The sequence below is a fragment of the Rutilus rutilus genome (assembly GCF_951802725.1).
Source record: "Rutilus rutilus genome assembly, chromosome: 15".
Classification (NCBI taxonomy): Eukaryota; Metazoa; Chordata; class Actinopteri; order Cypriniformes; family Leuciscidae; genus Rutilus; species Rutilus rutilus.
Window position 1 is genome coordinate 12,497,265 of NC_140220.1, and position 13,250 is coordinate 12,510,514.

General features: G+C 37.1%; 1 protein-coding gene across 13 annotated transcripts in view; it reads right to left on the reverse strand.

The window, feature by feature from the left end:
* Positions 1–283: 283 nt before the first annotated feature.
* The window catches only part of pde4dip (phosphodiesterase 4D interacting protein), a 67,918-nt gene continuing 54,951 nt past the window's right edge, over positions 284–13,250 (reverse strand). For 4 of the 13 annotated variants that reach the window (XM_084431928.1, XM_084431918.1, XM_084431923.1 and 1 more), the window contains 16 exons: positions 12,001–12,245; positions 11,743–11,886; positions 10,958–11,164; positions 9,601–9,870; positions 9,369–9,497; positions 9,108–9,230; positions 7,851–8,040; positions 7,606–7,727; positions 6,578–6,700; positions 6,368–6,460; positions 6,060–6,253; positions 5,105–5,236; positions 4,723–4,861; positions 4,597–4,643; positions 3,704–3,791; positions 284–1,819 (listed from right to left, as the gene is read on the reverse strand). In XM_084431928.1, coding sequence (XP_084288054.1) covers positions 1,692–1,819; positions 3,704–3,791; positions 4,597–4,643; positions 4,723–4,861; positions 5,105–5,236; positions 6,060–6,253; positions 6,368–6,460; positions 6,578–6,700; positions 7,606–7,727; positions 7,851–8,040; positions 9,108–9,230; positions 9,369–9,497; positions 9,601–9,870; positions 10,958–11,164; positions 11,743–11,886; positions 12,001–12,245 — 2,374 coding nt within the window. In that variant the 3' untranslated portion in view covers positions 284–1,691. The remainder of the gene's footprint in view (positions 1,820–3,703; positions 3,792–4,596; positions 4,644–4,722; positions 4,862–5,104; positions 5,237–6,059; positions 6,254–6,367; positions 6,461–6,577; positions 6,701–7,605; positions 7,728–7,850; positions 8,041–9,107; positions 9,231–9,368; positions 9,498–9,600; positions 9,871–10,957; positions 11,165–11,742; positions 11,887–12,000; positions 12,246–13,250) is intronic. The other 9 variants (XM_084431920.1, XM_084431924.1, XM_084431922.1 and 6 more) reach the window with 6 other exon arrangements.

Below are 13,250 nucleotides of genomic sequence, written 5' to 3' on the forward strand. Positions count from 1 at the left end.
GATGTGGCTAATATGCTTGTATTAAGCATGTCATAGGTCTTAATGTAGAACAGCTATTGTGCCATCTGCTGGTACAAAGACGTATTGTTGAGACTAATGTATTGAGAAAAAATCTCTAAATAGAAGTATAAATGTACTGTATGAAGAAAATAAAATAGAGGTTTTTGAATATTTTTCATTTTTTTAAATAAATATTCTTTTAGGGTTTTGTGTGCCAATAATACATAACTGAAGTAAGTATTTTAAGAAATATGGGCAAAAAAATTACACTGAGAGACACGTGTATGATTCCCTTTTTATTAAATCGTCCCTTTTTGTTTTGAGAGTTTCCTCCACACACTTTTCCCTGAAATACACATGCATTTTACTCTCTTTAACAACCCTCACTCAATGTACATTAATTTACAAAGGGAAATTTAAAATCAAATTGCATTGCTACCAATATTTTAAACTGATAGTCCAAAATTACAAACCTCTGAGAAGTATTTGATTGTCATTGAACAATGAGTGCAAGTTGAACTGAAATGACCCATAGCTCTCCTTTGTCTCAGGAGTTCATCGTAACGCGTCCATGCGTTATGCTTTGAATCTGGACTCTCATAAACAAACATAATATACAGAACAAACAAAATGGCACCAGTTCAGTTGACATATACAGCAGAAACCCCAGGACTTCTTGCACGGTTGTGGAATACTGAAATACTGCACAGCGTAAAGCTATGTGGTTCATGCAAGAGCAATAGGCTTTCTTTCAAACCCACATACAGTTAAGAACAGTAAAGCTATGCACAGGTTGTGTAGAGTTATGACCAGTCTCACAATCTACAATTTGCTAAATTGTCTGCAGTGTCTAACACAATAATAATTTAACTCAGTAGTGTTGACTTATCTTTAGATAATGTTACACTTTAGTATTTATCTCATAGGAACCAATTTACAGACATTGCAAATCTATCATGGAGGGAGAAAAGCGAAAAAAAACAAAGTAAATGCATAACAAAACAAAAACATTAAAACAAAAATCCAAAATGGTCCATGAAGAAGAGCTGATACAGCAAATATAAATATAAAAAACTCGTTTTTTTTTTTTTTTGGACCAAAACCAAAAGGTAATGAAAAAATAAAATAAAAAAATCAATAATCTCCAGTACGAGAATGAATATAAAACAGAGAAAAGATTAAATAAAAACTGTGTGTAAGAAAAAAAAAAGGATGGAAAATTAAAAAATAAAAAGGGAAAAAAGTTCATTAAAAGCAACATACTAAAACTTTGGCAATAACACAGAACAAACAAACGTAGCATTTCAAGACTACAGTAGCAGGCTGATTGAAAGATTATTGCACCATCGATCTTCAGCTCGTCCCGGGGGTGACTTTCCTTTACAGTGTAGCAGGTCTCGCTGGTCGCACAGTAGTATTATAATTGCACATTAATTATGTTGCTGGTTCAATATAAACCTTAACACCAAACATAAACCCATAAGATGTTACTTTGGTTAAAGACATGGATTGCCAATCCATACGTCTATAATACTAATCTACTCAAATGCAACTTTGAGAGCTTTTTGGTGGTTCTTATGTAGCAAATAAAACTGACTAATAGATCTACACACAATCCAGGATATCTAATGCATTTTATGGTGAAATAATATGACACTGATTCACTCAGAGACAGGGAGAGACAGCAGCACTCAGTCTGGAGGACACCTGCAGTCCGGCCATGAGGCAGTCATCGCTTTGTGCTGATCCTGAGCATGAGGGGTCACGAAATTCCAACCAAGAGAGGAGGCGTATTTGAGGGAGGCTCCTGAGACCTCACCTGAACAAAGAGTGACAGGAAGAGTCATTATAATGTTACATAAGAAACTTGGAATCACTAATAATGCACTGTGCCTTTAAAGGACAAACCAAAAGGAATGTTCTTTACTGAGATTATGCACAAACAAACAAAAACTGGTTCTGTAGTTTCCCTCCAAGCCAAGAGAGGGAAGCATACTATGTGATGACTACTTTATTGTCAGATCTGACTAGCCTATTGAACACAAAAATGAGCTGACTGACATGATTAGTTGTTCACTGTCATTACACTTCCGGCTTCTGAAATGGTTGCAGTTCCACTTTGATTCCATATGAGGGCGCTCACAGGACGAGTGCAGAATGAATGGAGGTCTATGGCAGTATACCCATCAAAATCCACTTTTCTCAGGATATAATTTTTTGTCTAGTAATTTGAATATTGTATTCGAAAGGAGATGCAAAGAAATTACACAGTGCTGTGTGTTAGATTTTTTAGAGTCACTTATTTGCTTTAAAAAGTATTTTAAAGTGTCAATGACGTCATACACATCGTATGACCAGAGATACTGCTTTACGGCAATCCTTCAGTCACTTCGGTGCTTTCGCGCTCTGCACTTTCTTTTCTCTCGAGGCATCGACAACACAGCTGACACAGGTAAATACACGTGCTAGACGAGTTTTTGTTTTGTTTGTTTCTGGTCCCGCTTCGGATGCCACGATGCCATCAAGCGGTATCTCTGGTCGTAATCAGTCCTTCACTGACCAATCAGCGTTCATTAGCAGAATGCTAGCGTGTTATGGGCAACAACAACTCAACCTGTAAGAAATCGAAAGGACATAAGTACTCGTTCATTCAACTTTCGACCTATAACCCATGTTGAACTTGCAAAACCTACAATCAGATCTGAACGGCAATCGGGTAAAAGAGACAAATTTAGCCGTCTAGCCCCATAGACTCCCATTCATTCTGCACTCATGGGCGATCGCCCCCAGTGGAACTCTGGTGGAACTACAACCAAAATTCGGTACAATAGGACTCTCCGTAGACGGGCTCTGGTTGTGATATGACTGACTGGATTACCCAGAATGCCACAATAAACTTCTGAGGAGGAACTGGAGTTCAAATTAACTTATTAAAAGTGTTTTGTTTTGTGACATACAAGCTTCATTCATACTGCAGGTGACATCTTTTAGACACTATTCAAAGTGCAAGTTATACAACCATTCAAAATTTTGGGGAAAGTAAGATTTAAAGAGATTAATACTTTTATTTAGCAAGGATACATTAAATTGATCAAAAATGACACAGAAGACATTTAAAATGTTTCAAAATATTTCTATTTCAAATGAATGCTGAATCCTTTCAGGTAATCAAAGAATCCTGAAAAAATTTATCACGGTTTCCACAAATTGATAATAAGAAATGTTTTTTGAGCACCAAATCTGAAGGATCATGTGACACTGAAGACTGGAGTAATGATGCTGAATATTCAGCTTTGCCAACAAAGCAATAAATTACATTATAAACATATAATTTTTACTGTATTTTTGATCAAATAAATGCAGCCTTGGTGAGCATAAGAGACTTATGAAAAACATGAAAAATGAACCACAAACTTTTAAACTGTAATGTACTGTATATGCATTCAGATTTGTCCTGTCACTTTTGCTTGCGCACCCACATTGATTGTTATAGTAACGCTGCAAATATTAATAAGCAAGTTGCTTGAAATCAGATTTCATGTGTTGTTTTCACAAAAAAATTAACAAATTTCATTTTTTGCTGCCTGAAAATATGATGAAAAAAAAGCAGGACGACACTTCATGCTGGTTACGCAAGATTGGGTCAGGCATGCATGTGTTGCTAGACAAACACATACACACTAACACACACTTATACCAGTACCTCTATCAGACCAGGAAGGAGTGGATGAGACCGAATAGGATGAAGGGAGAGGGGTACAGCCTAGAGAGGCAATCTTGAGTTCATTCTTCTGGAATAACTCAAAAGACATAGAGATACAGAGGAGAAGGAAAATAACCCGATGAGAAAGAGCCGGAGATAGAGCCTTTAATAGCTAGCAATCGTTTGATGGAGTCCTTTCAGTTTTGCTCCTTTGACGAAAATATCTATTCGGTTAAAACTATTCGGAGACATTGAAAAACCATTTGGGCTACAGCAGTGATGGCTGGTGGAAAATTTTCTAGGAAGGGCTGCAGTGATTGATCAATTTCAGCAAATATCCCAGTGTGATGCTATTCTCTGCAGGCGCTTTTTTGTTTGTTAAGGAAAAGTAAAACATATATTTAATGTATGTATACACTGCAACAGCAAAAACTGAGGATTTGTTTAGAGCTTTTTCATATCTAACTACATGCCAATATGTGATACCAAACAGGACCACAAGGAGATTCCAGCCGCCATCTTGACCTGACTGCATATATACTATACCGATCCATTCAGAATTACTGAACACAGCAAAATACAGGGTTCTGAAGGTGAGCCGACAGCATCAGTGAACAGTTCTGTCAGAGCGAGTGTTTGTGTCTGAGCTTGGAGTGTCCGATGTCCATATGTACATAAACAACACTGACCCTCGCAACTCCTCCAAAACACGCTTTTCTTAGGTGAGCATCCATTATTAAAACATGCTCATGTCTTTACCTTTATTACAATCGTCATCCATCAAAACCTAGCGGCCTCTATTGGCCAGCCGCCACTGGGCTACACTTTGGGTGTGTGACAGGGGGAACTTGTTTTACAAAAAGAAGCATATATGAATGGTAGAAAAGGCTTACCTCTAGATTTGAGCGAGCCTGTTTCAACACATCTCGTGTTCTTGACACTGGAAACAAACAAAAATAGTGAAGAGAAGAACAATAAGCATGAACAAAAAGAAGAGAAAAGAGAAGAGAGTCGCTCACGTTGATTGACGATGAATTGCTCCATGTTGTCTTTAGTGCGACTGGAGGTCCTCAGATTCTCCATCGTGTCTCTGAGAAGCTGCTCTTGCTCTGAAAACTTGCGCCTCAGTGCGACAACCTCTTTTCTCAAAGACTGCTCCTACACAAACATTTAAAGAAAAAAAAACTTTTAGGATTACACCAATAACTAACATTCAAATTGGTTTTATTATTGGTTTAGTCAAGTAAAGGTGCATTCCTGAAATCCTTTTCTGTTGCTGTTGGTGTGAATATCTTTTACTGGAACATGCACATGTGATGTCACAAAGAAGGACAAAAGTGGGTAGTGTTTCCAAGACTTATTGTGATAGCCAAAATGTTTACTTTCTAAGTGCCCTCTGACCTTTTTAAGCTGCTGGGCCGAGGCCTCAGTGCTGGGTAGAGCCGCCCTCCAGAACATTCTCAAGAGAGAGCTTGTCTCCTCCAGGATCTGCTTCAGTGTTGTAGTGCTGGCATGCAAGTTCCTCACATAACCCTGCAAAGAGAGAGACAGCACGTCAATAACACTTCATTTGGAGTACTCAAAATTTCGGGCACTTTGCCTTTCTCCATTTTAGACTTGCAGCTGTTATAAAACTCTACAATAAAAGTACGATTTATTAAATTATCGCACCGAAACATTTAATCATGCTCTAAATGTTTGACTGTAGGTCAGTGATGTGCTTACAGTATGTTTTATGATATATATATATATATATATATATATATATATATATTTATAAAGAAGTAAAATGGTAATCAGTAATATTGCAAAAAAAATTTATTTAAATAATTGTCTATCTTAATATATTTCAAAATGGGTTTTTTTTTCCCCAGTCATGGCAAAGCTGAATTTCAGCAGCCATTCAACCAAGATATATTTTTCTGGATTTTTTTAATTAATAAAGTTGAAAAGAATACCCTTTCTTAAAATATAAATATTTTTAAGAATTATGACTTTACTGACACTTTTGATCAATTTAATTCATCCTTGCTGAATAAAAGTATTTTCTTCCAAAAATTATATATATATTATTGACCATAAACCTTTGAACCGTAGTGTATATATTGACTTTTTGTGAGGTCTATTAAATTCTTTACTCATCTTCTGCAATATAATCTTAATTTGGGAGGCTTTCCTAAGCAAATATTGATATATGCAATTCCTTTTGATTGATTTAATCATCATATCATGTAATTAATTCAATTCCATTTTTAATTGTTTGACAGCCCTACTAAAATATATTCATATCTCTGTATTGTCTGTCCTCCTAGTGTCACATCAGCCTTTCAATCTTAACTCGGATCTTTATACTGACCTCCGGTAGGTCATGTGATTCTGTGCTGGACTGCAGTGCCGCCTCCATTTTGCAGATAACCACCTTCCCCTCCAGTAGCTGCTGCTGAAGGGCACTGAAGTCATCTACGTGACCAATCATATGATGGCCCGTCCTGCAGGCGAAGGAGCCGTCAGGGGCCTCAGCTTGCAGATCTGCAGCAGACTTTGGCGAGTCTAATCAGAAGATGTGCATTGATTAATCAGTTTTCTGTGACTTGCACAGAGTTGAGTGAGGTTTATCTCTTACTGTATATAAAACATCAAATGTGTTTTATATAAGACTCTTACCACTACCAGAAGACTTTGGGTCGTCTAGTTCCACGGCTGGTGAAGCAGGGCTGGAGAACCCTGTATCTCGAACGGGGGGAGATGATGATTGGTCTACAGCAGACGGTTAGACCAAGGTTAATGGAAATATCATAAACATGGCACAATGAATCCGCAAATGTGTGCATATAAGTCATGATAAACTTCATATACTGTAATTAATTCTCTCACCGTGGAATAGCTGTTTTCTGGCGGAGAGGCGAGGCATACACTGGTCCAGCCTCTCTCTCAACTGCTGCTCCAACAAATGTATTTTAGACTCTCGCTCAGGTAGGTCAAAGGTAGTAGAGTAGCCTAGAGTAGTAGAGGGCGCAATATATCAATACATCAATGCTAATTATCATTTTAATACTCTGTTTATTATGGTGTAACAGTACATTCATTCACACCAAAAGTTTTCAAGACGGGTCTTTCTATTCATGTGTACCGCTCAAATACATTTTGTTGTTTTAACTACTACATATGCAGAACTTATCTGTGTGCGGAACGTAATTTCAAACACCAAGTTTTCCTCATAGGATGGGACAATATTGTTTATATCTATGTTGTCTTAAACATCAGACATGCTTTTTATTAAGCACTTCAGACGAAATCATAAACCTACATGGCTTGCCCTAAATGTTACAAATTCACACAAGTATTTCCATTTTGCATAAAAAAGCAAGCGAGTCTACTTTTAACTTGATAGACTTCAATGAACAAGTGCCGGCGTGCGTGTACACGTCAAATAGAAGGAGCGGATTAGAATGGGAGTGCAATAATTCTAACCTTATTAACATTTTTAAGACATATTTTGAATCCAAAATTGTAAGCACTTCAAATCTCTTCCCCCAATTACAACAGCACCATTTACTGCAGTGTTGTTGCTGTACAACATGGGAACTGTTCCAAAACCACGTGTTTTTGCACATGTGAAATTCATGTGGTTTTTCAGTAAACCACTCTATAATAAAAGTTTGTTTTCTCTGCTGTACCAAAAACATCCCGACCCACCATGACTTCAAAACCGAGATCTGTACCGAATCGTCTTTTTTGTGAACTGTTACACCCCTACTGTTTATTCAATCATCCTTTTGATTGAATAATTGATTCAGCCTATCCTGCATCTAAAGCCAGATGCACTCTGCAAGATGTTTGTTGTCATTTTACAATCTAACACAATTTTCAGTAATTTTGTTTCAGATACATTTGTTTCTTACCCGTGTTGCTCTCAGTAGTGCCACAGACTCTCTGATACACCTGTAGTTCACACTGCAGTGTGTGCACTAAACATTGACACTCACTCAACTGCTGCTGGAGAACATTCACTTCGTGCTGTAGCCTGTTCACAAATGTATACACATACACATTATTCAAAGCAGTCTGACACATTTTTGTCAAAATCTCAAAACAAACACTGAAATTTCAAGAGGCCAAAAAGGGTCATTGTAGACTGACACTGTACCTGGTGCTGTTGTCCAGGCTGTTCTGTTTGTCTTGTTTGAGCTGTAGTACTGCCTGAGCCTGCTCTCTAATCTGAGCCTGCAGCCGTCTGCATTGATCCGCCCACCTGCCCGCCTCTAGCTCCGCCTCCTTTAACTGGCCACGCCCAGACAGAACCGCCTCTCTCAGCCGCTCCGTCTCTTTAATGCCATCTGCCCGTAAATGCAAAACATCTCAGGACTCAGGAGATCTTGGCTAATTTTTTTTTTACTTAAAATAAATGAAATGTCAACTGAAATGCTAAATAAATAAGTGGAATTAGCTAAATAAAACTAGTTGACAAGGCCACATTTCTCATTTTCATTTAGCTTAAAGACCCCCTGTGGGGAAAATCAAGGTTTTAATATTGTTTATATGTCTATGTGGTGTTTTTAATATGTTTTAACCATGTGTAAATTCATAAGTCAACACCATTGCTGAGTATTTTCCCCTTAAAACTGCAGTGAACCAAAGACAGTCTCAAAAACACGGTTTGAAATCGCTGGTGTTTCTGATGTCAGAAACTACCTTGTAACCAATCATGTCAACGTGTGATCGTCAACGAGTGAATCTCTGAGCTGGTGTGAGTGAGTTGAGGCGGGGCCAATTTGCATATTCATAGAACCGCGTATACTAAATGAGGCAAGGGTGTTACATTCAAGCTATTTTAAGGCAGGAATAAACGCTTAAATGTGTTATTTTGGTGACCGAAGATGAGTTTTAAGGGAATAAAATGAGTTCAATAAAAATAAAATGAAACAAATAAAAATGAATAAAAACTATATCTATAAAGCATACCATCCTAATTCAAATGCAATACTTAGAGCTGTAGTGCAGTACCATATAGTATGTATACTGTGCAAAGTATGCAAATGTTCTGCATGCATAAAAAACCCCAGATTACATGATACATTTGGCAAAATGTGCCATATACTGTGCAACAGAGCTTCCTGCATGGAATACTGTATCCCACAATGCACTCGACTTGACTATTATCTGATAATTATCTGACTTGATAATTTCTGCCAAATATTAAACACATCTTAACACAAAATTTTATTAAAAATGATAACTAACTAAAATGTATGACGAAAAAATACCTATGCAGTGTATACTGTGCAGTATTCCATTGCGAACACCGACAAAAATTATGCTTGCTCATTTACTCTTATTATATTAAAGCTGGTATATAGTACTACTGCTAACATTCCTTACAAATATTGTAGGACTAAGATCTTACCTGTCCTGGCCTGTTGGAGTTGGTCCTGCAGGGTGTGATTTTCCTCTTTCAGCACTCGAATCTCATTGGACAGCTGATTGACAGAATCAAGGCCTTGGATATAGATGTTAGTGGGTGCTCCTCCTGGCAAAAATGTAGATACATTTGAAACTTGTATGAAATATATAAACATATGCATACAAGCAAAAATATAAAATTGTATAGCCAAAACACACTGTTGGACTTTCTGATTGGACGAATGTGAATGTGCAAGTCTCTGACCTCCATTTCGCACAGAGGCCAGTCTCTCCTCTAGCTGTTGTCTCAGACGGTCATTAGTCTGGATAGAATCTTCTAGACGCAATCGGAGAGTGCGAATTTCCCTAAGATGCTCCTCCATCAAGTCTGCGCCTGAAGTATATTATAAAAACAGCACAATAAGCTTTCCAAAATATATGACAACAGCATATTATTAACATCAGGATTAACTATGTGATTTCCACATCTGGAGTACCTGTATGGCCTGACTGATATCCCGAAGAACCAGAGGACACGTCTCCATACACGCCTGGTCTTATAGGTCTTTGGCCATACATCATATCCCACATTGCACTGCTCTCCAGAAGGCTTGACCCTGATTTCATAGCGGGACTGGTGTGCCTGCTTCTGACAGGTGACTGTTCAAAGGCATGATGGGATAGTGGGTGTAAACTGCTATGGTCAAGCTGAGCATGGGAGCCCAGTGGAATCGCAGGAAGGGGTTTGATCTGAGGACCATGGTAGCCTGTACCGGGATAAGAAAACCAAATATTAATGGAGAGAATGTAAGCAGTGTGAGAACATACACACTACTGATCAAAACGTTTAGGGTCAATGAGATTTTTAATGTTTTTAAAATAAGTCTCTTATGCTCACCAAGGCTGCATTTATTTGATCAAAAATACTGTAAAAACAGTAATATTGAGAAATATTGTTGAATATGAGAAAATAACTTATCTATTTTCATATTTATTTCTGTGAAAGCAAAGCTGAATTTTCAGCATCATTACTCCAGGTTTTAGTGTCACATGATCCTTCAGAAATCATTCTTATATGATTATATATATATATTTGCTGCTCAAGAAACATTTCTTATCAATTTTGAAAACAATATTTTTGTGGAAAACGTTTTCCATAATAGATTTTTTCTGACCATAAAAAAATGGCTTTACTATTTACTTTAGTTTTAATGCATCCTTGTTGAATAAAAGTATTTAATTTTTTTTCATTTTACTATTTACCATTTAAAGTATAAAAAAAAAAAAAAAAAAAACAACAATAACAATCTTACTGACCCCAAAACATTTGAATGGTAATGTACACTGACACATGATTATATAGCAAACGCAGGTAAAAACATAATAACAAAATTTGCATGCCATCTATTTTCCTATTTTTAGTAAATAATTTCTTGTTTTAGGCATAAACCAAATTTAGTGAGGTATATGCTTAAAACAAGAAAACAAAATCATGCCAACAAGGTAAGATAAATCATTTTAATTTACAATATATCCTCTAAAAATAAGTCTTTATTATATTACACAATTTCTTCAATTCAGTCTTTAATAGAAGAGGTTTAGATATTTTTATTGGAAAAATACAGATTAAGAAAAATATTTTTGCATGCGTATTAGTGAGTCAACATTCAATGACTGCATAAATCATCAATAGATTCTCAAGTTTGATTGACAAAAAGGTTACAAATCAGTTTACTTTATTGTATTTCAATCAACTATCTTATTTTCTTTTTGGCAATAGCATTATTCAGAGTTCAAATCTTGCCTATGCTGAATCAGTCACAGAATTAGTATGAATTATTCAGTGCCACACACACTCAGATGCAGGCTCACTGTTTCCCAGCTGTTTCTGGAGCATTTGAAGCTCTTGGTGAACCTCTGCCAGTGAGAATCCCACACCATAAGGGTGACGGGTTCTCAAGGGATGAGTTTGAGGCTCAAACACAGGTGGAGAGGATATTTGAGGACAGTGGAGGGAGGTGGAGAAAGAAATGGAGCTGGACAGAGGTATAGTGGAGAGGCCTGATGGGAGGACACATGGAGAAAGAGCTACAGATACTTCGCTGTGTGAAACTTTTGCTGGTCTATAGAACAAACTAAACCTTTTCATATATTATTCATTAAAAACAATACACAACCATTACAAAAGTTTGGGCTCTTTTTTTTAGGTATGATTTTTTAATGTTTTTGAAAGAAATCTCTTATGTTCACCAGAGCTGCATCTATTACTCCAGTCTTAAGTGTCACATGATCCTTCAGAAATCATTCTAATATGCTGATTTGCTGCTTAAGAAACATTTCTTATTATTATCAATGTTGAAAACAGTTGTACTGCATCCTATTTTTGTGAAAACCGTGACACATTTTTGTTGCAGGATTCTTTGATGAATAAAAATGTAAAAACAACAGCATTAATTGGATATAAAAAACCTTTTGTAACATTATAAATGTCTTGCTGAATTAAAGCATTAATTTCTTTTTAAATCATACTGAACCCAGACTTTCGAACGGTAGTGTACATAGTGATAAAATAACATTGTTATGAGAGATACTTAAAAGGGCATGTGTGATTTGGTACCTTCGCATTGCACTCTTCCTACCTGTCTGTGCCTGGGTTTCCATTGGCCTGTGTGGTGTGCATTGTATGCTGGGACAGGTGTTGGAGGACTGGTGGCTGTGAGAGGAAGTAATAGATGGAGGATTGGATGGATGTAATGAGGCTGAGCCTCTATGGTTGTGTGAATCTGAAACAAAACAGATGGACAATGAAAAGAGATGAATGAGAAGCTAACCTGAAAATAATAAAGTGGGGAAAACATGATGAAATGTTCAAATATGATGATAATAAATTCAAAAACCTGTGGCACTTCTTGCTGCCTCCTCTTGGCCATATTCACTGGCAGCATCTAGTTCGGAGCACAGCTCAAGATCCTCATTGGTTGAGCCGTGGTCTTCTGACACAAAAGAGGTTCTGTCTGATTGGTCTGTGGCCACAGAGAGGGCGTGGCTGCTAGTAGGAGTATCCGTTCGTGGTTGTTGCTGGTCAAGTTTAGAGCGTAGGGACTCAATAAGTTTGTCTTTCTGTTGTAGCTCCTTACTCAGCCTGAGAACAGACAAAAATGACATTTTGCATAGATAGTATTTAATATTGAACTAATTGTCTGCCATGAGATGACAGTGGGTTTTATGTTTAATGTACAGTTATGAGGAGCAGTGACTTTGGACCAGATATCACGGTGGGTCGGGCTACCCAGCTGCAGAAATAGAAACCAAGTGATCATAAAAATATCCTGTTGCTTGTTGCAGTTGTGGCTATTTATGATGGTCAGGACAAAAACATAACCATTGAGCATAATCTGCAAACAAAAAATCTATAACTATTGTCAGAATATATACAAAATAAGCATTCTCACTTTTTCATCACTTTTCATTCAATACACAAGTAAATTACCACTTAGGATTATTTTTGTTAATGTTCCACACACATATGATGAAGCGCTTCTGTCGTGCTTCTCCTTTCTGTAAGTCAAATTTGCTGAACGAATAAATGTAAATGGCAGGTTCTGATAAAAGTGAGTTTTGGGTTTATTATGCTTATGTGGATTCAAATTAAGCGTGTTGTACATGCAAATTGTCACCATATTCTGTTTGGCACGTGCCAGGTGTGTCCGGCATGTAGGGCATTAGGCTAATTTTGTACCCACAATTTGTTCAAAGCTGGATTAATTAGGACCTGTTTTTGTTCTGTCTGAGCCAAAACACACACACACACAAACACACGCGTTGGGGTTTCCATGTTTTACAGGGACTTTCCATAGACATAATGATTTGTATACTGTACAAACTGTATATTCTACCCTCTAAACACAACTCTTGCAGAAAAATTTCTATATTTTGACATTTTCAAAAACAAACATCATTTATTATTATTTATAAGCTGCCTTCCTCATGGGGATTTAAAAAAAAAGTCCCCACATGGTCAAACATTTTAAGTTTTACTACAACGTAGGTGTTTCCCAGATCACACACACACACACACACACACACAGTTACACAGTGTGTGCCATCTCTCTCACACATGCTCTCACATCTCACAACACACTCACAC